The sequence below is a fragment of the Tursiops truncatus genome, chromosome 20, assembly GCF_011762595.2.
Source record: "Tursiops truncatus isolate mTurTru1 chromosome 20, mTurTru1.mat.Y, whole genome shotgun sequence".
Classification (NCBI taxonomy): domain Eukaryota; kingdom Metazoa; phylum Chordata; class Mammalia; order Artiodactyla; family Delphinidae; genus Tursiops; species Tursiops truncatus.
In genome coordinates this window covers 52,820,190-52,844,619 of record NC_047053.1, presented here as the reverse complement: position 1 = coordinate 52,844,619, position 24,430 = coordinate 52,820,190, and the positions used below count along the sequence as shown (strand labels likewise).

Here is a 24,430-nt window from a genome sequence, read left to right as displayed (position 1 = left end):
GGTCTTTCCTCTCTTCTGGGAGTAGAGTGTAGGGGAGAGTGCGGGTCCTAAAGAGGACAGCCTGGGCTGGCTCTCCCAGGGGGCTCAGGAGGGCCGCTGTGCCCCGTGCTTTGCCCCTCGCCCTCTGTGGAGGCGCTGCTTCTGTCACTCTGCCCACAAGCCAGGCTGCCACAACCCCCTTCCGGGCAGCACAGAGGGGCCCTTGTGAGCGCTGAAAGGACCGTGTGTTCCTCTTCCCGCCTCTCCTGGCCTCACCTCCTCCCTGGAGCCAAAACACACACAGCCGTGCACACCGGTGGACACCCAGCCACACACACACCGCGGAGACACCCTGCCGGGGAGATGCCAGCGCCCTCCCATGTGCCCTGATCCCTGGGCCTGTAACCACGGTGACAGAGCCTCTGTCTGTGCCAGCTCGGGTTTTTTAAGCGCTCTTAGAGGCAGAATTATTCTCCAGCCGAGAGTGGAGCCAATGCCTGGGATTCCCCGGGGAGGCCACGGAGCTGTCATGGTTCCAAGACTCCTCCCGCACTCTCCCAGAAAGGTCCCTGGAAACCAGACTTCCCTCATCGGGGATGTCCCCCATCTGGCTCCCTCCCAGAGCAGGGAGGGCCCTCCGTCCTCAGCATCTGGGGGCGCTACGTGGCCCCGCATTTCCTCTCCCGGGGCCAGCCCCCCGCCCCCCCAAGGAGGCTCACATGCGGCTGCTGGGCGGGATCTTGCGGCCGTCCCGGAACCAAGTCACCTGCGGCCGTGGGAAGCTGGCGATGCGTGGGGCGCGGATGATGGCCGCTTCTCCGTGGGAGACGCTCTGGTGCTTCTGACTTTCCTCAAAGCTCCCCATGTCTGCGGGAGGGAAGGGCACATGGAGGGGTCAGGGGCCGGAGGTCGGCAGCCGAGACTGCCCGGCTCCCGGGCTGGGAGTGGTGGCAGCGGAAGGAAGCTGTGGGGCAGACAGGATGCTCGTGGAGCACGGCCACCATGCTCGGGCTACCTCACGGGGCCCCATCACCCCATCCGTCACTACGACACACTCTGCTTTGTACTTCTGGGGTTTGTATCCATTTATATCCCTATGTCCCTGAAGCAATGGATTCATCCAACAACCATGAGACACGCGTCATTATTTCAAACAGTTTACAACGGAAGAACTTCTGAAACAGGCTCGTTGACTTGCCCAAAGGCACGTGGCTGGAACAGGGCGGCGGCAGGATTTGAACTCGGACCTCAGAGTCTGGAGGCAGGCAGAGCTGTCCCTCCTTCCCTGCCCTGTAGTGCGGCGGCAGGGGTTTAGGTATGGGGTGAAGCAGTTTCCCGTGCCCTCGGGTGAAGTGTGTGAGGCTGCATGGATGTTACACACAAACACCACGTTGCTCCTTTAAAAGAATGCCTACCCCCTTGGCAGATAAAGAGGGGACCGCTGGTCCAGCTCCGGCGTTCCGTCAGCCTGGAGGGGAGCAGCGGAGATGCAGGTGGGAAGGTTCTGGCTGCCCACCTGCCTGCTGGGATCTGGATGGGCTCTGACTCTAAGAGCAGAGGCTTGGAGATGGGTGGAGTGTGGGAAGGGGTGTTTGTGTTGATGACCACAACAGCACAAATGAATGCTTTAAAGCGAATGCACATCCTTGCTACCCAAAGGGTGGTCCGTGGGCCAGCACATGGGCACCCCCTGGGTGGCTGCCATAAAGGGAGAGCCTCAGGCCCGCCCCGCCCCCCAGACCTGCTGAATCAGAACCTGCCTTTTAACAAGACTCCCAGTCAACTGTGTCCACATCCAAGTGTAAAGTACTGTTTGCCCTCAAACTTGGCTGCATGTCACTGAGTTAACATGTCAAGAGTTCAAAGCACCTAATGCTGGGGTTTCATCCCCAAACTTCTGATGTCCCTGGTACGGGGTGTGGGCTTCCCATCAGAATCCCACATGCAGTAAGGTTCAGACCACCGAAAACTGGCTGTGAGTCCCCGTTGCCCGCCTGTTCCCTCCTGGATCAAGGGGGCCGCGTGCTAAGCCATATGGGTCTCCTGCTGCTTTGATTTGTTTCTTAACCCCTCCGAGACCACTGCTCTTCCTCGTCTCCTTCAGCCAGGAGTCCCCAACATGACTGCCCCTTAGAACCCCCTTTAATATTCTCAGAGGTAAGAGCCTTTTGGGGTGTTTCTAGACATCGGTGTTTCTAGAGCCATTCAGGGTGTTCCAACAAGAGCCAAGGCCGAGAAGTACCGCTGGGCTGAAGCCAGTGGTTCTTACACTTTGGTGGGTCTCAGAATCCCTAGGGAACACGGTAAGCCCAGAAATTTGCTCCCACCCTTCCCTCGTCCCCTAGGGCACGGAAAGGCCCTGCTTCAACGTGCCTGGGTCTCTGAGTCCTTGACTCACCTTCCCGAGGCTTCTGCTGCACGCCGAAGTTCTAGGACCACCGGCCTACACTCTCGTTTTCCAAAGCCCTGGGCTTGAATCTCTTCTTGGCCACATTCCCCCTTGGAGGCCTTGCCTAATCTGATGGTTTTGGCCATAGTCTCTCTGCAAAGGCTCTCACATCTGCCCTGGCTCCTCCCTGAGCTCCAACACTCAACACCCAACTTGCCACAGGAAATGCTGGGTACTTCTTACCTCCCTGCCAAGCCTCCCTTCTTGCTTTCACAGCTCTGCTAATAGCTGCCCCACCTGTACCTGCCCAGATCACCTGGGCTCAGATGCTTGGAGCCTTTCGTGGTGCTTCCCTTCCCACACTACGGCCCCTCTGTTCTCCCAGGCCCCACCCACGTGCTCACCCCATCACTTGGCTGCACGGACTCCGCCCCTACACCAACGCCTACATTGGATCCGCCTCCCCCATCTCCCACACTGCTCCTGATTAATTTTTCTGGCTTGCTCAGATCCTCTGGTATCTCCTCATTGCCCCAGGAAAGTCTACATTCCCTTGCCTGGATTCAAGGTCTCTGCCTAATTTGACCCCAACCAACCTTTCTTGTCCTGTCGCCCACACCACGTCCCGCGTCCCCCGCCACAATGAATTACTTACACCCCGCTTCTCACCTCGGGGCCTTTCTTTGTGTGGGGGACCCTACCTGGAACGCCACCAGAGCAAGCCATGATTCACCAGGGCACCACGATTCAATAGCATCCCGGGAGGATCTAGTCAAGTAAGTGTCTCAAGAAATGAAACCTGACGTTGGCAACCTTGTCCTCACTGGGCAAGCAGTAAATGTAACGGTGGTGGCTTTGGAGTCACTGAGACCTGAATTCAAATCCCACTTCTGTTACTTATAAGGCACGACCTTGGGCAAAATTTTGACTTCGCTGAGCTTTCACTTCCTCTTCTGTAAATTGGAGTTAAGAAGAGTATGTCCCTGGGCTTCCCTGGTGGTGCAGTCGTTAAGAATCTGCCTGCCATTGCAGGCGACACAGGTTCGATCCCTGGTCTGGGAAGAATCCACATGCCACGGAGCAAATAAGCCCGTGCACCACAACTACTGAAGTGTGTGAGCCTAGAGCCCGTGCTCCACAACAAGAGAGGCCACCGCAATGAGAAGCCTGCGCACCACAACCAAGAGTAGCCCCTGCTCGCCACAACTAGAGAAAGCCCGCGCGCAGCAACGAAGACCCAACACAGCCTAAATAAATAAATAAATAAAATTTATTAAAAAAAAAAAGAATGGTCTACATTTAAAAAAATGATACAAATGAACTTATATACAAACAGAAATAGACCCACAGACATAGAAAACAAACTTATGGTTACCAAAGAGGAAAGGGGGGAGAGATAAATTAGGGATTTGGGATTAATTTATACACACTATATATAAAATATATATAAATATTAATTTATTTAATTAATATATATTTAATTAAATTATATATTATTAATAATTAATCAATATATAATTAATTAATTAATATATAACTAATTAATATATATTAATTTAATTAATTATATTTATTAATTAATATATATTTAATAAATTTAATTAATATATATTAATTTATACACACTATATATAAAATAGATAAACAACAAGGACCTACTGTATAACACAGGGAACTACACTTAATGTTTTGTAATAACCTATAAAGGAAAAGAATCTGAAAAATAATATATATATATATATATATGTATGTATAACTGAATCACTTTGTTGTGCACCTGAAACTAACACAACGTTGTCAATCAACTATACTTCAATTAAAAAAAAAAAACGATGGCTACCTTACTATTTATCTCCCATTCAACATGATCTCCTGCCACTGAGAGGTGGGGGCTAAGACCCCTCCCCCTTGAGTCTGGGGGTTTTGTGACTATACTTGTAGAATATGCTGGAAGTGATGCTATGTGACTTTCAAGGCTAGGTCATCAGAAGGATATGGCTTCCACCTGGCTCTCCAGACACTGCTGCTTGGAATCCAGCTGCCATATTGTAAGGAAGCTCAATCTAGCTCACACAGACAAAGGAACAGCTCTTGTGCAGAGGAACTGAGGTCCCAGAGGATGGCCTGCATCAACATTGGACATGTGAATGAACATGTGAGCCCTCAGATAATTTCAGCCCCCAGCCTTTGGGTCTTCTAGTTGAGACCTCAGTCATCAAAGAGCAGAGACCAGCTGTTCCCACCGTGCTTGGTCCAGACTCACAGAATCTGTGAGCATGATAAATGACTGTGGTGCACCATGATGTTTGGGGGTAATTTGTTATGTAGCCATAGAAACAAGAAGAGTATAGTCAAGTGCTAAAAACTGTGTCTAATATTTATAGTATTAAAATATTGGAATCCTATACATTTTTCACAGTTTAAATATCAACCTCTTCAACAAAGATTATCGCATGCCACCCAGATAGTCACTGACCCTACGTCAGGTTTCCTTCTAGGTGGACTTCACACAGATTGTCTCATTTCATCCGCATAATGACACGACAAAGCTCAACTTTCCTAAATACACATTTTTAAATTGTTTACTAATTTCTGTTACTTGGCTCTGTCTATAAAAAAATTGCATCAATAAATCACATTGATTTCAGTTCTTACAATAATTTTATCTATTTAAAAAACTTTTCACAGAGCTCTGAAGATATATTTGAACAATTTAAAGCAATTTCATGGTAATCGTGTTTTTCCTCCTCTCTCGGGTTTTATTAGGTCCATTTCATCAGTGAGGAAATTAAAGCTCATGGAGATAGAGTGGCTTATCCAACGTGCGCAGTTAGGGCTGGGCCGGCCAGCAGTTAGGGCTGGGCCGGCCAGCGTTCAAACCCGGCTCTCCCTTTGCATTTCCTCCTCGCCTCTTCCATGACTCATCCCCTGCGTTAAAATTCTTCATGCACATTCTTTATCTCTTTCTACTACATTGAAAGCTTCAAGAGGCAGTTCTATTCAATTACATTCATGAGCAAATCCTTATAAGACATCAGGCCCCCTCCTCTGCACACAGTAGGTTCTCTCTAAACTCACCCAATGCCGTCATGCAATGACTCTTATATTGAGTCCCTACTATGGGTCAGACAGGCTCTGCAGAAGGTGCTGAAGAAAGACCCAGTCCCTGTCCTTGTGGAGCTTATGGTCTGGTTAGGGGAACAGGCATAAGAAAACCAACCCAACGAAATTCAGGGACATATTGTGACAAGTGTTAGGAAGAAGGAACAGGTTTTTTTTTTTTTTTAGTGAGAGGCGACATGAAGGGAACCTACTTTAGACTGGGAGGTGGGGGTGAGGCTTTTTTTAAGCAGAGACATAAATAAAATAGGTGTCAGCCGTGTGTGTGTGTGTGTGTGTGTGTGTGTGTGTGTGTGTGTGTGTGTGTGGGGGGTGGGGTGGGCGTGGTAATAGTCCAGAGGAAAGAGAGTATGCGAAGGCTAGGAGGTAGGAGAGAAGTGCTAGTTTGAGGCAATTTAAAAATGCCAATAGGGCGGGTGGTGTGTTTGTTCAGTGGACGGATGAATGAAGAGACGGATGGATAGATGGGTAATTGGATGAGGGCAGGGATGGATGGATGGATGAATGGATGGAGAGAAGGAGGCATGGTGGATGGAGGGATGGATGACTGTATATATGTATATATGGCAGGATGGATAGATGAAGGAAGGGCACAGCTGGCCTTGTCCAAGTTTTGCAGCTGATGCTCTCATTCACGCTTCCATCCCACAATCTCCCCTCCCTATGGCTCTTAGGCCCCCAGAACCCTCCCAATTCTCTCTACTCCACTTTGCCAAATGGGCCTCCTAGGTCAGGGAGCCCCTTGCCTCTGCTCAGGGGGCCCAGCGCACAGGCGCGTATGTCCTGAACACCAGCTGCAAGGGTGGTGCTAAGAAGAAGTCTGCTCAGCCAGCCAGCGCAGGAGAAAGGCTAGAGGGAAGTGCCCACTGATGGGGCTGGGGATCCAGGATCTCCTAGGAAAACTCACTCCCACTGAGGTGGAAACAGGTAAGGGTTTATCTACTATACCTCCTCTCCAAGATACATGCTTGTTAATATACCACGTCGTTCCCTGCAGCGCTGATCCAACTTTTCCTAAAAATTCCCCCAAGAGCAAAGAAGTATGGGCCTGGGGCACAGCTGGACGTGACCTAAAATTATTCCTGATGTTTCTATTATATCTTAAAAGGTCTTGTAAATTATGCACTCCACTTCAAATATATTTATTGCTTTTATTTATTTTTAAAACATTTTTTATCATGAAATATGTCATGCATAAAAAAGAGCAAATATAATTATATGAATAGTTCAAAGAAGCAGAACAGAATGCACACTCATGTACCCACCGCCAGTTTAGGGAATAGCACATGAACAAACCTCGCCCCTCTCCCCCACGGCGCTCCTCCCATATCCCCTCCCTCGCCAGAGGCAACCGCCAGCCTGGATGCTGTGTCAATCATGTCATTGCTTTTTGCTTTCTTTCAAGTTTCACCACACGCAGATGGATCCTTAAACAATTTATTGTTAATTTAGCCTGTTTCTAAGCCTTTGGGTTATTTTGTATGTCACCTACTGTGATTTGCTTTCTTTTGTGCAACATCCTTTTTGGGAGCTCCATCTCCGTCCTTGCACCTGGTCTAGTCATTTTCATGGCTGCTTGGACGTCCATGTATCAGGATAGCGCAGCACTGCTGCAGGCTGGCTTTGTTCTCAGTGTTTTCCTCTCCTGCTAAGAACAGTCTCATGTGGCTCTTCCAGCACATGTGGCTGAGAGAATCTCTAGAGGAGGCACTACAGGTGGAACTGCTGGGTTGTAGGTTGTGCAAATGTTAATCTTACGAGGTAATGCCAAGCTGTTTTCCTGATATGCACCAAGTTGCTAATTCACACGCCCGCCAGCAGTGGTGGGACTTCGTATTAACACCTTGTCTTGCTAGACTCCGGTTTTTGCAGTGGGATGGCACCTCACTGTGGTTGTGTTGGTTTCTTATGAAGATGCTGTTTCTCCCTCCAATCAGTTGTATCGTGCCTCTGCCTCTAACCATCCGTGACTTCCACTGCATCCTGAGTCACACTGAACCGCCCGATCGCATCTTAGAATGTCACCATCTGTCCCCAGTGCCTCACCTCCTCCGCCACATCTCCTTCCACATCTCCATTCTACGTTCAATAGACACACTCAGGTTGAGGATTAAGAAAAACGGGCCCATTGGTGGCACTCTGGACACGAACTCCAGCCCACGTGACAATGGGTCTGATGCCCTCAGCTCTCCTTTTGTACAGGTGGCTGCCAAGCTGCCCAGTAGAACGGGGGGCAGGCCAGGCTCCCCAGTGGAGCAGGGGCTCTTGGCCCTCTGAAGTGTGGGTGGGCTTACTGCTGGGGCTGGGGGTTCCAAGTCTGAGCCATCCGCCCACCTGGTGAGGGCTGGGATGGGGTCAGGGATGTTGCTCAGGCGAGGAGGACAAAGAGGTGCCCACAGGATCCGGATGCTGACTCCGGAAGGCGTGCCCAACCCTCTCAGCCATTCAGTCCACATGTCAGAAATTTATGGTGACTTCGTAACAACAGAGACTCGAGGTGGGGTCAGGAAGGGAGCTGGGGAGGTGGGTGGGTATGTTACTGACTTCCCTTAATTGCTGTAATTAAAAACATGTAAAGAGGGGACTTCCCTGGTGGCGCAGTGGTTAAGAATCCACCTGCCAATGCCGGGGACACGGGTTCGAGCCCTGGTCTGGGAAGATCCCACATGCCGCAGAGCAACTAAGCCCGTGCGCCACAACTACTTAGCGTGCGCTCTAGAGCCAATGAGCCACAACTACTGAGCCCGCGTGCCACAACTACTGAAGCCCACGTGCCTGGAGCCCATGCTCCGCAACAAGAGAAGCCACCGCAATGAGAAGCCCGCGCACCGCGAAGAAGAGTAGCCCCCACTCGCCACAACTAGAGAAAGGCCGCATGCAGCAACGAAGACCCAACGCAGCCAAAAATAAAATAAATAAATAAACTTATTAAAATAAAAAAACATGTAAAGAATCTTTTTGGAATGACTTCGCTATTATCACTAGTGGTTAGCACAGCTGCCTTATTAATTTCTCATTAGAACCCAATTCACAGCCCCTCTTCGGGAAGGGGGATGAGAGCCGGGGTGGGGCCTGCCTGGCCCGGCCTGATCCAGTCCCTGTGGAACCGGCTGCTTGAAACCCCAGGACAAAACCGTCCCACCCCGGGAAGCAGAAACAGCCAAGGAGGGAAGATGAGGGGTTTGGAGAAGCAGCCGTACCCCATCCATCCTCAGAACAGTGAGCATCTGTGTGTCTGTAAAAGAAACAGACGGAGGGACAGACAGATGCAGGAGGTCTGCGGGGCACAAATCTGGGAGAGGCCCAGGACTGGGATGGTGAGGAAGGTGAAAGATTTAAGGAGGTACCCACTGTCAGGGTCCTGCAGGTGCACGGTGAGTCCCATGAGAGGGAGTGCCTCCTTAAATTCTGCATCCTCCTTGCCTCACTTGCCTCACCCTAGCCCCAGCCCTGGAGAGCAGAGGTGGCAGCTAGGACCATACCTCCAAAGGTAGGATGAGAGAGGTTGTGAATGTTTATTCCAGGACGCCTTCCCTGGTTGGCCTGGCGGAGAGAAGACGTGTACACTCTGCCACCGTGAGCGTTCCCTGGGCTGGGTGCCGTTTCTGATGGTTCGTGTGCACTGACTGATTACGTACTGTGACCACTCGGCCAGGTAGGTACTAATATGAACATTCCTTTTTACACATGAGGAAGCAAAAGCACACAGAAGTTAAGTAATTTGCCCAAGGTCACACAGCTAGGGAGAGGCGAGGGGGATGTGAACTCAGGGTCCATGGCTGGGTCCATGGCCCCACTCTACAGCTGCTGGTGGCAAGGCAGGAGAAAGGAGATGGTAGAAATCCTGGCTGTGGGAACTTGGGTTGTCCTCTGACCTTTCTTTTAAGAGCTCCTGTCTTTTTTTTTTGGGCAGTACCACGAGGCACGTGGGATCTTAGTTCCCATACCAGGGATCGAACCTGCACCCCCTGCAGCGGAAGCACAGAGCCTTAACCACTGGACCGCCAGGGAAGTCCCTCCTCTGACCTTTCTGAGCCGCAACTTCCCCATCTCAAGATGTGGCTCCCTAGACACGCCTTCCTACCTCTGAGGCCTGTCCTAGGGACCCACGGAGGAAAGAGTGCACTTCTGCACAATGTCACCGGAGGGCAGAGTGCTGGGGAGGCTCTGCTGAGTCTCCCTAGCATCTCCTTAGGGACGCGGGTGTCCACCTTGGACCTGTGATTGTGACTGTTCTGAAGGCTCTTGGGCTCGTGCACATCTTTTCAGGGAAACAGAAGCCGTGCTTCCTTCTCTATCTGCAGCCCGGCCCCCTACTCCCCAGGTGTCCGGAGTCCTAAGCTAGTCGCCGACTAGACAGGGGCCAGAATCCACGGTTTCTCCCTCGCGTCCTCCCAAGGGTCGTGCCCTGGCACACAAAGAACCCGGAAGCTAGCTGTAAGCATTTTTCATCTGCTCATCCCTGCTGAGAGCAGAGAAAAGGGGTGACGATGGGTCAAGGCCACCTGGTGGCGTGAGATGGCCTTCAGCCTAGGTGGGGGCCGCATCTACTCACAGGGCTGTCTGGACACGAATTCTTACAGTCCAGGGGTGTCCCTCTGATTCCCTTTGACCCCTGGCCCCAGCAGCAACTGGCCTCCCCGCAGCTGGACCCCATTTTGATGTCTCTCTTCTCGCCCTCAGGCAGCAGTGTGGGGAGGCGTGGGCTCAGGTCATGGCTTCGGCTCCTGCCTCTGGTGCTTCCTAACTGTGACTCTGGCGAGTCCCCTCAGCCACACCGAGCCTCGGTTTTCTCATCTGTAAATGGGGGTGGGGGCTTCCACTCTGCAGGCTGGGATGAGGTGGGGATGGGGGAAGGGGAGCGAGTTTCCCTTCTCCCCCACTGTGGCCGCCAGGGCTGGGCGAAACCTCCATCTGTTAGGATGAGCGCTTTTCTCAGCTGCCAGAGGGAAGTTTCTAAGGCTCCCCTAACTCTTTTGCTTTAGGGCCCAAAGGGCTGCACTGGGCGCTCTCTGCTTGATGACGCCTGGAGGACACAGCTTCAGGCTTGCAAAGCGGCCCGGGGCAGATGAGGCTGGGGTCTCGGCACCGGCCCCTGGGTACCAGCTCAGGGAGCTGCACCTGGTGGTCAGGAAGGGCTGAACCTGGGTCTCCCCACACCGCCCCTTTGGCCCCTTCGAGGTGCCCCGTGCTCTCTGCCAGGGGCCTGTAACCACATCTGCACAGCTCAGCAGCAGCAACGCCATGTAGCCTGGTGGCCACATGGTGACAAGCGTGGTTGTGACTGTGTCCAGAAGGTGCCTGGAGCCCAGGGTGACAGGTAGCTCTGAGCAGCAGGGCAGGGCTGCCCCTGTGAGAGGTGGTGGAGGGGAAGGGGCCGGGCTGGCCGATGGCCCAGGGGACAGTGGCAGCTCCCTGCTCTGCATCTGGCCAGGACAACTTTCGCTGGAAGCCATTCCATTCTGTGGGCTGTTTCTTCCTTCTTTAGAATGATAATATAGAATATTCATTGTAGCATTTACTCTCACTGAATCAAAGTGTGTTATCTGTAGGCACTGGCTAGGTGCATTGGTGGATACGAGCTCAAGGAAGGGCAAAGCCTAGGGGGAGGTAGCACTAGATGCACATTACAGATGAGGAACCTGAGCTGGGTGAGGCTCAGAGAGGGTCAGTCACTTCCCTGGAGCCACACAGTGACTGAGGGCAGAGTTAGGATTCGAATGTGGTCCGTCCAACACGAAAGCCTAACCTCTTCATCAACCGTGCTGCCAGTCATGGTGATGGGCACCCCACAGCCTGCCAACACTGACTGGATCTCAGCACTGCAGAGTCCCAGGCTCCCTCATGGGTTTGGGCCAGGCCCCCTGCATGTCACCGCTACCTGGGGTCATTCCGGCCAGCATCACCTGGAGTGGTCCAGGACCCTCAGGACCCAGAGAGCCCATAGTGTGTGTGTGTGTGTGTGTGTGTGTGTGTGTGTGTGTGTGTACGTTGGGGGGGGGACCCCACCTCGAGGGTCTGTGACTGGGCAGACAGTTAGGGTGTTGGCTAGCTCGAGTCTCTGCCATCTGCTTTTCACCCCCAGGTCGGTCTGAGCCCTTCTCTGCCACGTGCAGGGAATACCAGGGACACCTGAGTCCTTCACAAAGGCCTCTGCCCTCCATCAGTGCACAGGCTCGCTTGCTTTGCACATGGGCCTGGTCACAACCCATCCCTCTGCTTGGGGGCAGGAGGGTACCTTCGGGTCTGGGGACAGGATCCGGCTTCCAGGGAGCATCTTCATGTGAAAAGGAAGATGCCGATGGTGGGAGAGGGGTCAGGGGGCTGAGTCCTGGGTCCTGGGTCCCTACCACAGCCAAGGAAAGAAACATGCCAGCCACGCAGACGCTGCTTCTCTCCCTTTCTCTTTCTGATCGGCGGAGGCAGCCCAGGGGAGACTCGTGCCATCTCTGCGGCTTTCAACTCCAGAAAGTTCTATTGTCTCCTGTGAGCGAAGGCTTTGGAACAGACACTCGCCTGCTTCCCCCGACAAGCCTGGACTGATCGGTGTCCTGAAAGGTATTTTCAACGGCACACACACACACGTTCTCACGTGCACGCAGGTGAACAAAGACGCCGACCAATCCAGACACACACATTTGCACAAACACATGCCTGAACCCACACCCACCCTGGAGTGCACACAGACGCACGCACGAGCAGTCTCTCTGCAGGCTGACCCACGACTACCCCTGCACCGCTGGACTCTGGGCACCGGCTAAACGGAGCTCTGTGGGAGCTCTCCAGCTGGCTGCCAGCGGCCCTGATCCATCATTTTAATTCGGGGCTTTTCCACTCCTCTGAGTGAGCTGAGTTGCCTTTAGTGCTGATGTATGGGACAATCAGTCCTCCACTTCTGATTACGGTTGTTTTCCATAATTATTATGAACACTCTTTGCCCTCACTTGAGGTTTTCTTCTCGATTTCTCTCCCTCACTTCTCTCCAAGTAGCAAGCTCTCTCCTGCGCTAAATCTGACTCAAGCCCCAGTGGGCCCCAGATGAGAGGGTGTCCTTTTTTTTAAAAAAAGCTTCAGGGCTCATTAAGGCGTTCCACAGTCCCGTGGCCCACGGTGCCACCTTGGACCTCTCCCCCTAAAAATCCCAGAACGAAACAGCCCATAATGAGGCTCATTTCTGCTCATTTCTAAGGCAGCTATCTTAGAATGGGGGGCAGGTCTGGGAAGGGGATACTGAGTCACAGGGGGAGGGGGTGGATTGGTGCGCTGGTCCCTGAGATGCCCTTGCGTTCTTCTGAGTCTTCCCTCTTGTCCTCCATCTGAGGGAGCCCTTTGGGGCTTGGTGGCAGTGGAGGAAGTCTGTTACCCCAAAGGCTCGGCGAGGGTCTGTTACCTTACCCTCTGCTTGCCTGGTCCTTTCAGGAACCCTGACTCATCAGGTCCCCTCTCCCTCTTAGAGCTATGGTACCCACACCAGCCATCTCCCAACACCTCCTGAGACCGTGGGGACTCCCAAGCTGTTACTGCTCCAGGGCTGAGCAAGCTGGAGGATGGAAAAGTTAGGGTCATGGGGGGGCCCCGGGAAGTCTGCCATTACGAAGATCCCCCAAGTTGGCGGCCAAACCCAGAGGAGTCCCTTGAAGCAGGTGACAGGGCCTCCTTTTCAAAGCAGAAGCAGCTGGTCCCATCCAGAGAGTGCTGAACTCAGAGCCAGCAGATGTGTGTCACGTGTCAGCCGTGTGGCCGTGAGAGCTCTTGCCCCCTCTCTGGGCCTTGGTTCCCAGATGGCGGGAAGGGCCACCATTAGCACCCAGTGAGCGTGGAAAGCCACAGCTGGGACCTGGCTCTGCCCAGCGTGTGGCCGATGGGGGACGACTCTGCAGATCCTCTCGCGCTTCACGGCCTCCCCCCACCCGCCCCAAGTCCGCGTTGTACTCACAGGCCACCTGGACCTCGGTTTGCCGCTGCAGCAGAGCGCCCATCCGGTTACGCACGATGCAGCGGTAGAAGCCGGCGTGGGTGCGGTCCAGGCTGGTGATCATGTACCTGGGGGCAGACGAGACAGCCAGTGAGCAAGTCGGGCAGCTCCAGGGATGCAGAGGTCAAACCAGGGTCAGAGGGCAGAGGTCGCCACATCACCCTCTTCCATAATGAAAGGTGCCAGGGAGCCCCTGGCTCTACCATGGGGGTCACAGAAGGGTCCTTATTAATAAGAGGTCCCTCCCAAAGGCTTTTGCTCAGCTGCCCAGGAGGGAGCCTGCACTTTCCCAAGGACGGGAGATGCTGTGCCTGAGCCCTTGACTGTGGCCGTGACCAGGCCTCCCAGGACTGTTTTGGGTCTGTTGGAGGCTACTGTCTTCCCCTGCCTGTGACCTGCATGACTGAGAAAGGTGGGGGCATTTTCTTCAGCCTGGACCAGGGACACGCCATAAATGTTAACTTAAATAGATGTAGGTTTGTTACAAAGCAGAAACTAACACACCATTGTAAAGCAATTATACGCCAATAAAGATGTTAAAATAAATAAATAAGTAAATAAATAAATGGAGGCAGGGAAATTTACGTTTTCCCAAACGCTTTGCATCATTCCATGCTTAGAGTTGCAGACAGCTCCACTGAGCTCTGTGAAGGGAAAGGGCAAAGCCGTCTGGGCAGGGCAAGTTGGCTTTCTGTCCGCGTGGGCCCTGGGGCCAGAATGCGTGAATCCATTTGCTTTGGGAGCACATCACTGGCCCGAGTGCTGCAGGATCTGGTGTTGGGGGGAGGGCGGGGGGAGAGCAGGTGTGTGGGGCGCTAACCTGGCTGGGAGGAAAGGAGGAGGCCAGGCAGGTCAGTGCAAGGAACTTCTGGCAGTGAGACACGGCAGGTGATGGGTGCTCTCTGGTATGGAGGGGGCTAGTTCCCCTAGCACCCATCTCGTGATCACCTTTCTGATCCTCGGGCAGTGAATGGCCCGGCAGGGACCTCTGAGGATCCAGGGGCTTGTGCCTAGGAGACCTCCCCTGCCCTTGGGTGTCCTAGGTTTTGCCAGCTGACTTGGTGAACTAGCTTACTGCCACCTGCTCCCAGGCTATGCCAACCCTGGGACAGAGCAACCTCATCTGTAGGATTTGCCAAGTTTTCTTTTAACGTGAGTTCTAGACAGTGTCCATTAGCATCTCAGAATGAGGAAACAACTACCACTTTCTGAGCACCACCCATGCTTCAGACGCTGTATTCAGTACTTTTCATTCATTTCTTTTCTTTTCTTTTTTTTTTGGCTGTGCCACGTGGCTTGTGGGATCTCAGTTCTCTGACCAGGGATCGAACCCGGGCCCCTGGCAGTGAAAGCGCTGAGTCTTAACCACTGCACCACCAGGGAATTCCCGTCATTCCTTTCTTTATTTCACACAGCAGTTCCCAGACTACTGGATATCATGGACCAGTAACACTTAAAAAAATGGGGCCAGACATAAGATTGTCTTACTTACGGCCAAGTAAGACCATTAAGACCAATCGACCAAAAAGCAAACTGGGAAACAAGCAACCAACAAAACTCAAAAAAGATACAGGCATGGAGAGAAAAAGGAACAGAAATGGTCAGTATTTTATCTAAAAAGGACATTTTTGAGATCACAAAAAAAGACACGTAACCTCAGCATCAAAGCAATTTTAACACATTTTTAACTGAAATTTTATGCCGCGTCCACGACACTAGCTTCCCTTTTCTCATTCGATGTGGACACGTGCAAAATGTCGTGGGTCTGAATTGGGGTCTTTCGCCCAATCTCCCTGCTAATGCTATGGAGGCAATGCTTTTATTAGCTCCCCCTCCCCATTTTAGAGGTGAGGAAATTGAGGTTCAGAAATATCACATCATTGGCCTGTGGTCTCACAGGCAGTAAGAGGCAGGGCCAGGGTCCCAAAGAACCTTTCGGACTCCAAGGCCAGCTGCTAACCTGTTCAACACGGACATCCTACCCCAAAGGGCCCCACCTTCCATCCTGGGACTGCACGAGCCCCAGACTCACGGGTGGCTGTGTGCCAAGCCTGCTCTGGCTCTGCATTAATATCCAGAACCTTCTGGCTGTCCAATCTCTTATCTCTGCCACCGGCTGCAGCTCTTATCTGTCCTTCATTACTGTGCACGGCGTGATGATGGGGAGATAGCGGGTACCCAGGCTCTGGCAAATTTCCTATTCTCCCTCTATTCTGTCCTCAAGTCCATCACAGGCTCTCTTGCCTCTGCCCCATCACTCCCTGGGGGAGGGGGGGGACAGCTTTGGGTAAACTGTTTGGGTCTTAAAAGTGATGGGGTGACCCAAGAGGAAGATGGAAGGAGAGATTGGCTGGAAAAGCTCTCTATCTTTGAAAATGGAATCAGATGTTATTAAAAAGCATCAGGGAGAGGAAAATGAACAGCTATGGCCAAACACAAAAGATGCTCGGCCTCTGCCACAGTGAAAGAAAGTCCAATGAAAAAACAAGACAATATGCACATATCAGATTGCCAAAAATTTTCTTGTATGATTACACCCATGGCAAGAGTGAGGGGGTAGGGAGGCTGACCTCAGATCGGCGATGAAAGTGCAAATTGGTCCAGCCTTTGGGGCAGAATCGATCAAAGTAAGAATATTCCAGTCTTTTGACCCAGAGGCTGTACTCCAGGGAGCTGGTCTTTCAGATGTACTTGCAAAAATGTGACAAAAGGGCTTCCCTGGTGGCGCAGTGGTTGAGAGTCCGCCTGCCGATGCAGGGGACACGGGTTCGTGCCCCAGTCCGGGAAGATCCCACATGCCGCGGAGCGGCTGGGCCCGTGAGCCATGGCCACTGAGCCTGCGTGTCCGGAGCCTGTGCTCCACAACGGGAGGGGCCCCAACAGTGAGAGGCCCGCGTACCGCAAAAAAAAAAAAAAAGTGACAAAAAACAAGTATGAGGATGTTCACTGTGGCTTTGCTTGTAATGACAGAGACAAACGAACAAAACCCAGAAGCAGGCATCAAAACTGTTCTGTCTCATCCATCAGAAATGGAACTGAATCGACTCATGATGCTGTAGTCACAGAACGAACGAAGAACACCTGTATGGGATGAGACAGTCTCCAAGACGCACAAAGCATGGGAAGGAAGTCGAAGCTGGAGACGGCGATGTTTATGGAAATTAAAAACACGAGAAATAAGCTAAATAGTGTCACAGCTGAGTGTTAGGGACACGAGAGATACTGTATTCTTATCACTTGATAAGTTGTTGTTTATTGATACGGGCTACCAAGCCCTTAGTCTAATGTTTAGGATCATGCAAATCGACCCAATCAAAAGAATTTTGAGTTTGTGAGCCAAAAAAAAAAAAAAAAAAAAATAGTCAAAGAACAGTGTGTTATGATACCACGGAGGTAAACTGGAATAGTACATATTTGTATATATCTGCACACGCATAACCATATATACCCTCTAGCATGGACATAAAATGTTTTCGGGATGGATACTCCAAAACACGTGATCTGCCTTTTGGGAGAGGTATTAGGAACGCAGAAGGAGGGAAACGTCTACTTTTCGATTTTATGTCTTTCTACGCCATCAGAATGTTCTTTATCGTATGCATATGTTGTTTTTATTTTAAAAATAAAATTAAAAAATGCACTCTGAGCATATAATGTCAGGATATGTTATAAAAAAGACACCAGGGACTCGCTAGATCTGGGTTTGTTTGCTGATGTCAGTGATGTGTGGTGAAATTTCAACTTTAATAAAAGTTGATTTCTGCAGAAAGCTCTAGATCATTTGCTTCAGCCAGGAAGCCCCAGGCCCCATCTGGGGCCCCGAGGAAGGCCAGCTGGGTGCAGGTCTGCCCCACCCTGAGGTCAGTAGAGGAGGCCTGGCTCTGGGCCTCCCCTCGGCCCCCACTGTGGGGAGGTGGGCATCCTTGTCTGAGTATCCTTGGCCGGGCAGAGAGCAGGGTGCAGCCCCCCTCCCCGGGCTGTCTCTGGCATTCCCCTCCCTGCCTGGGAGCACTATTTTTGGCTTGTAGGCAACTGTTATCTAAAGTAGCCCTTCTGCCCACCACCTTTCCTACCAGGGAAACCCGCTTCGCTCCACCCAGATCGCCTCGCAGGCGGGTGGAAGAGGCAGCTGGCCAGCATCTCAGTTTGCAAATCCAGCGCAGCCAGCGCTGTGAGCATGCAAGCATCTGAGATAATGACAGTGACAGCTCAGTATCCCCCCCAGTGCTCCCTCCTGGGCCCTCAGGATGCACTTAGCCTACAGCTCTATCTGTCCCACCCACCTGTGGCTGCTGGCCTGGCAGGAAACTGGATGAGCCCAGCCCTGTCCAGGTCCCTTCCAGAGGCAGGGGGATGGCTGAAATGCCCTGTGCAGGAGGGTGCACTTGTGATGGCCCAAGACAGAGCCTGGTACTGGAGAGTGTGCTGAGGCTTCTGATGTAGGGAAAATTAAGCTTGATTTTCGCTTCTGCACTTTCTTAGGAGTGTGGCCTGGTCAAGTTATATGCAAGCCTCAGTCTTCTCATCTGTAAAATGGGGACAATAATGGCCACCTTTTTAAAAAATTGAAGTATAGTGGATATACCATATTATATAAATGACAGGTGTACAATATAGTGATTCACAATTTTTAAAGGTTATACTCCATTTACAGTTATTATAAAATATTGGCTATATCCCCCATGTTGTACAACATATCCTTGTAGCTTATTTCTCACCTAATAGTTTGTACCTCTCGCTTCTCTACCCCTATACTGACCCTCCCCCCCTTCCCTCTCCCACGGGCAACTGTTTTCTATAGCTGTGAGTCTGTTTCTTTTTTGTTATATTCACTAGTTTTGTTATATTCACTATTTTTTAGATTCCACATATAAGTGATGTCATACGGTATTTGTCTTTCTCTGACTTTACTTAGTATAATGCACTCCAAGTCCATCCATGTTGCTGCAAATGGCAAAATTTCACTCTTTTTTATGGCTGAGTAGTATTCCATTGTGTATATATGTGTGTAGATATATATATATACCACATCTTCTTTATCCATTCATCTATTGACGGACACTTAGGTTGTTTCTATAATGGATGTCTGGGCTGTAAGTCCTGGACTTAAGTCCTGGCACACGGCAGGTGCTGCACAAATGCTTGTCACATGAGGGAGCAAATATATGAGTCACTGGCGGGGAGTGGAAGGTAGTGGGGTGAGGTTGGGCGGATCAGAGAGGAAGATGAAGGGGGCGAGCAGGACCCTGTTCCCACCCGCGTGAGGATCCGGTAAGGGCTCCAAACCAAGCATCAGGGGACCACAGATTCCCTGGCAGATTCTTCGGCTTCCCCGTGGACACGTCCCAGCCACCCACGAAGGATCTGCCACACCCGTCGGTTTCCTCATCCTTCTTCCTGGGCTGCCCCCTTGGCCTCTTGGTCCCAGGGAAACTCTCTTCACCAGCCTGACCTCCTAACCTCTCCGTCACCTGTTTGTACCCTCGTCCTGGCTGACCTGCCATCTCGTCCTCCAACCAATGAAGAACAGGCGCAGGGGTGTGGCTCCAGGAGATGGGAACACCTGGATTCACCTGCCTGTAGATCCCCCGCAAAGGACCGCTGATTTACTGATTTATTATAGGAAAGATATTCCTGGAACTCAAAATTCAAAGAATAAAAGAAGAAGTACACAGTACAAATCTCTTCCATCCCTGTCCCACAGCTGCCTGGTCATTCCCAGCTCCCAACACACACACACACACACACACACACACACACACACACACACACACACACACACACACACACACACACACACACACACACACACACACACACGGAGGAAACTTCTTGAGTATCTTTTCAGAAATCTTAGGCGAATGCAAGCAAATGTAAATTCATAAGGTGAAGAATCTCCTGGATGGAAGAAGCTTGGCTTTCCCCCAGTCAGAGGGAGCAGGTGGTGGAGAGAGAGCCTTGGGGGCCAGGGTAGAAAGAAAGGGAGACACACAAGAACCCACACTGTCTGCTTTGCTCATTACAGGGGCCCTGATTTAACCTGCGGGACCCCGGTGGCACGGTCCCCTCCTCCGAGATGAAGGGCTGGGCTCAGGGTGGGGGGCGCATGACAACAATGCCGGGAGGAGCCGGGACAGATAACTGGACTTTTAGAGACACAAGACGCACAGGGGAGAAAATAACTGCCTAATAAACATGGCGTCTTCAGCGTACGAGGAAACGCACAACGTCCTTTTTGGTTCGAGTCCTTGAGTGTCACAGTTGATATTTAAAATGATTCTTACTCACGTTAAATAAGATATTTCAATTCCACAAAGCTGTCAGGAGATGATGCGGACACCAGAACTAACAGGCACACTCTCCTCGTGTCGTCCTCGTTAATGAGTCAGACGCCAGAGATGCACGTGCGATGCTCATGGTGAGGGGGGAGCTGAGAGGGAAGGGTGCATGTGCACATGGGCACACGTGTGTACTCCCACCCCTGCGCACACACATGCACATATTCATGCACACACAGCCCACACACATCCATGCACATATGTACGCATACATGTGCAACCCATACCCACAAACTTACACACACACACGTGTGTACCTGTCACACCAATGTACTCATGTATGCTCATGCACACGTGCACACTCACCCGCGTGCACGCACACCCACGCAAGGCACACACTTGGGTATGCACATGCACACATGTACACTCCTACAAGCCACGTATGCGCACTCCTGCATACACGTGTGCACACACCAACCCACATGAACACACACTCACTCACTCCTGCAAACACAGTCACACCTGTGCACAAGGGCAACACGCCCAGGTGAACACACGTCCCTGGCCATGCCCATCCGAGGTCACCCAGGTGCACCCAGCCCAGTTCCAGGCCCCTCCCCACTTTTGCCCTCACACGGAGGCCACGGGCCGCAGACACTCATTTAGATGCACCCAGGAGAGCGACAGCAACTGCCAGGCAGGCACCCTCCCACCCAAGTCTCACCTTCTAGGGTCTAGGTGGCCTTCAGGACACAGATTTCTGAAACAGTGGCCCCCTGGCTTTTCTCTCCAAAGGCCCTGCATGGGGGAGGGGCGGCACTGAGGGCTGGGGGGAACAGAGCTCCTGCAGCCAGGCCCCCTCCCTGGGCTCTATGGCTGAGGCATGAGCCCTCTGCCACCCACCCACCGGGCCTCCGCTCCTCAGTGACCTGTGCTCGGGGAGGGGGGGCAGCGGGGACCGCCCACAAGCACTGCCGTAGGTGTCCCCGCGGACGGCTGGGCAGCTGAGTGCAGGGGGCCCCGGCCTCCTCCCCTCTTCCCACGGGCTTCCAGGCAATGGCGAGGCACCAACTCCAGGACGTGTTTGTGCCCGTGTGTGTGTCCTCAGATGTGCCTCTGCCTACATCAGGGGGACAGCTGCCCCACGAACAGGCCACCGAGGTGCTGGCAGGCTGGACGTGCACCCCATCCTGTGGATTTGCTTTTGCAGAGATTCTTCAGGAAGGAAGACAAAACTCTGTCCAGGGTGACTTAAAGGGGAAAGTACATGTACCAGGTAATGATAATAATAACGTACCATTACATAATTAACATAATTATTAGTAGTGTAAGAAATGTCCCTGTTCTGAGGGCTTTAACATGCATCCACTCAGTTAATCTCACAATACTGTAGGAGACTCATGCTAACAGAAACCTCAGTTTATAGATGAGAACACTGGGACTCAGAGTGATCAAGCAACTTGCCTCAGGTCACACAGCTAATAAGTACCTAGTAGCCTGGACAGTCCACACAAAGAGAAGACACATACCTGATAGCTTGGGGTCTCTCCTTGAAGATGGGTCGTTTTGACCATCTACACTCTCCCCCTCACACACACACAGGCCGTGGCTGACAGAGGGAAGAGGGGTGTTTCTGAGAATTTAGTCTAGGGCCTGTTCAAGAGGACGCCATGGTTAAGAGTAACAACCTAGTGACAGCGGAGACCCAGGGGAGGGGCTTGGCTGCTCGGGGTAACTCTTTAGCGGGACTTTTGGCTTTGGAAGGTGGTCAGGTCTGAGAGGGCCCAGGACCGGAGCTAAACTGCTGTGTGTGATGGTCCCCGGAGTGCCGAGTCTTCCCTTGTCAGCAGTACTGAGGATCCTGAACTCATGGGGGTGGCGGAGGGGAGAGAGAAATAAAGGGATGGAGGGAGGGGGAGAGAGAGAGAGAGAGAGAGACAGAGACAGAGAGACACACAGAGACAGGAAGGGGAGACAGAGAAACAGACAGAGAGGGAGAGAGACAGAGAGGAGAGAGAGGGGAAGGGCCCACCGCCCTGCACAGGGAGTAGATGGGGCCTGAGGACCGCAGGTCCCCCTGGGGGGCTGGCAGGGCAATTCAGGAACCCAGATGTCTGTTCTCTTTTAAGCCGTTTCCATCCTGGGTTGTAAGTCCCCTCCCACACCTTCAGTCAGAGTCCTTTCCTCACACAACCGGCTTCTGCTAACGGGGCTTTGGGGATGGAAGGGAGCCGTCATGCTCCCGCTGGAGGAGGGGGTCCTGGGGGGCGCCCAGGAGCAGAGCGGGAGCTGGCGAGGTGGCAGGTGAGGCCCAGGACAGGTAAGACCGTCCTCAGAGTCCTGGGAAGGCAGGGGGCGCCCTGGGCTCTTCCCCACACAGCGTGCAGACATTTGTGTAGTCAAGAAGGAGGAGGCCCTTGGAAGCCGGCGGCGGGGTGCGGCGCTTGGGCACGCTGGGCGCCCCCCGCCCCTGGGAAGCTGCAGGGTGGGTCGAGGGCTGTACCGCAGTGGACGGGAGGGGGAGGAGCCCCTGCCTCTGATGACAGAACATGGGGGATAAAGTGATGCTGGGCCCAAGATGCGGGTCCACGCACCCCTCCTTTCTGCCTCAACTCACCCCCTCACCGGTGGACAGGGGTGGCGGGAACTTCTCGAGCGCTGGGTCCCCCCGGCCACAGTGCAGGGACGAGCAGAGGCGCAGGGCGCACAGGCCCTGCTCACACGCGCAGGGGTCGGCAGCAGCTGCAGCATCCAGGGGACAGCCAGGCATCGGGCGCGTAGAGACCCCGCCCCCAGGGAGTACAAAGCTCCCCTTGGGCCCCAACTCTACCAAACTCCCAGCAGTTTCTAATGAAGACAAGCCACTGTCACCTCTCCACGTGCCTCTCCTCAGCCCGCAGGGAACATCTCTGGTTTCAGCTCGCGTGTTGGGTCCAGGAAGCCTTCCTGAATCTCCTCTGGGCTACCCCAGGGTTGTCCCTGCCAGACCTGGTGCACGTGTCACGATTTAATGTTCTATGTACTTGTATGTGTGTCCCTGAGGCCAGGTCTCGTGTATTGGCATCACGCTCCTTGAGTATCATTCCTAGAATAACACGTGCTTCAGTGAACACCCTCTGGAGGAGTGAATGAAACAGCCGGTACTGAAGGCCAGATCCTGCCCCCACAAGGTGTCCACATCCTACTTCCCAAAGCCTGGGAATATTTTACCTTACAGGGTATGATGGTTGAATTGGGTACCCCCAGAAGACGTGCTGAAGTCTAACCCCTAATACCTGCGAATGTTACCTTATTTAGAAATAGGGTCTTAGCAGATGTGATCAAGTTCAGATGAGGTCAGAGGGTGGGCCTTGATCCAATATGAATGGTGTCCTTATAAGAAGAGACACAGACACACAGGGAGAAGGCCATGCGGTGACAGAGGCAGAGATTGGAGGGATGCAACCGCAAGCCAAGGATGCCAGGATCACCGCAACACCAGAAGCTGGAAGAGAGGCGTGGACTGCATCTCCTCAGAGCCTTCAGAGGCAGCGATCGTGGCCGCATGAGCTTCCAGAAGGAACGCAGCCCTGCTGACACCTTACTCTCAGGACCTCTGAGCTTGAGAACTGTAAGAGAACTCATCTGTGTTAAGTCACAAAGTTTGCAGTTAGTTTTTACAGTGGCAGGTCTCCTCCAGGTGGGGGATGGAGCGGGACCCAGGAAAAGTCTCTGTGACAGTGCGGGAGGGCTGAGTGGGTGGGGGATGAGGACGGATGTGGTCCATTCTCTGCGGACCACTGGAGGGCTGGGGCTGAGCTGAGCTGGACGCAGCACTGCTGAAGGCGGCTGCTCCGGTGAGACACAGCCTGCGGGCTTGGACGGCCACCTTCTGATGGGCGGTTCGTTTCAGGAGAAGGGCCTCCCCTCCCTGCTGCCCCTGTGCTCCCCGCTCAGCTGGGAAAGGCTCCGACTGATCCCGGGGCCCCATAGTCAATGAGAGGGACGACCACTGACACCCAGACGGCCCTGGCTCAGATTGGCGGGGGGAGGGTGTCTGCCCGCCCTGTGACCTCTGGCCGGCTAACTGCCTTCAGTGACCAAGGAAAAGGACTTCACTAAGGATTTCCATCAGCTGGGAGAGCCCAACAGACCTTGGGTGAGAAGACAGGGAGGGGGAGGCCTGGGAGGAAGCTGAGGGGCCTGAAAGGGCCCCTCTGCACGGGCGGGGGGTGGGCGGACTGCCGCTGCTGGGGAGTAAGCAGGGTTCTTCCCTCTGATAACAACGGTCACAGCAGCATCGGGTTCTGAGCATACACTTGACAGCCGTTGTCTGGTTCGTTCCCACATTTACCGAGACAGAGGGCTGGGGGAGGGACTCCTATCCCATAGTAGCCGGGGACCAGGGCTCAGAAAGGTTGAGCAAGTTGCCTGAGGTCACCCAGCTTGAGGGCAGCAACTCGAGATTCAATTGCAGGCCCATCCGACCCCAAACATGTCCCCGCCCCCCACCCACCCGCTGGCCTGTCCGGGGGCTCAGCAGAGCTCTCTCCTCACACCCCAGAAACAGATGCCTCACGGGCGCTGCCCAGACCTTGACCTGACCCAGGAGCGCCCTTCAGAGAGATTCGCCTGCTGCCTGAGAGGCCAGCGTAGTGAGGTCTGGGGATCATTTTGCAAAGTGGCAAGTGACACGGGACATCACATTTT

At 52.9% G+C, this 24,430-nt stretch overlaps 1 protein-coding gene across 3 annotated transcripts in view; it reads right to left on the bottom strand.

The window, feature by feature from the left end:
- SDK2 (sidekick cell adhesion molecule 2) overlaps positions 1-24,430 on the bottom strand; it is a 141,332-nt gene that overhangs the window by 93,736 nt on the left and 23,166 nt on the right. For all 3 annotated transcript variants that reach the window (XM_073798037.1, XM_073798038.1, XM_033846858.2), the window contains exons 2-3: positions 13,425-13,531; positions 699-846 (exon numbers count right to left, since the gene is read on the bottom strand). In XM_073798037.1, coding sequence (XP_073654138.1) covers positions 699-846; positions 13,425-13,531 — 255 coding nt within the window. The remainder of the gene's footprint in view (positions 1-698; positions 847-13,424; positions 13,532-24,430) is intronic.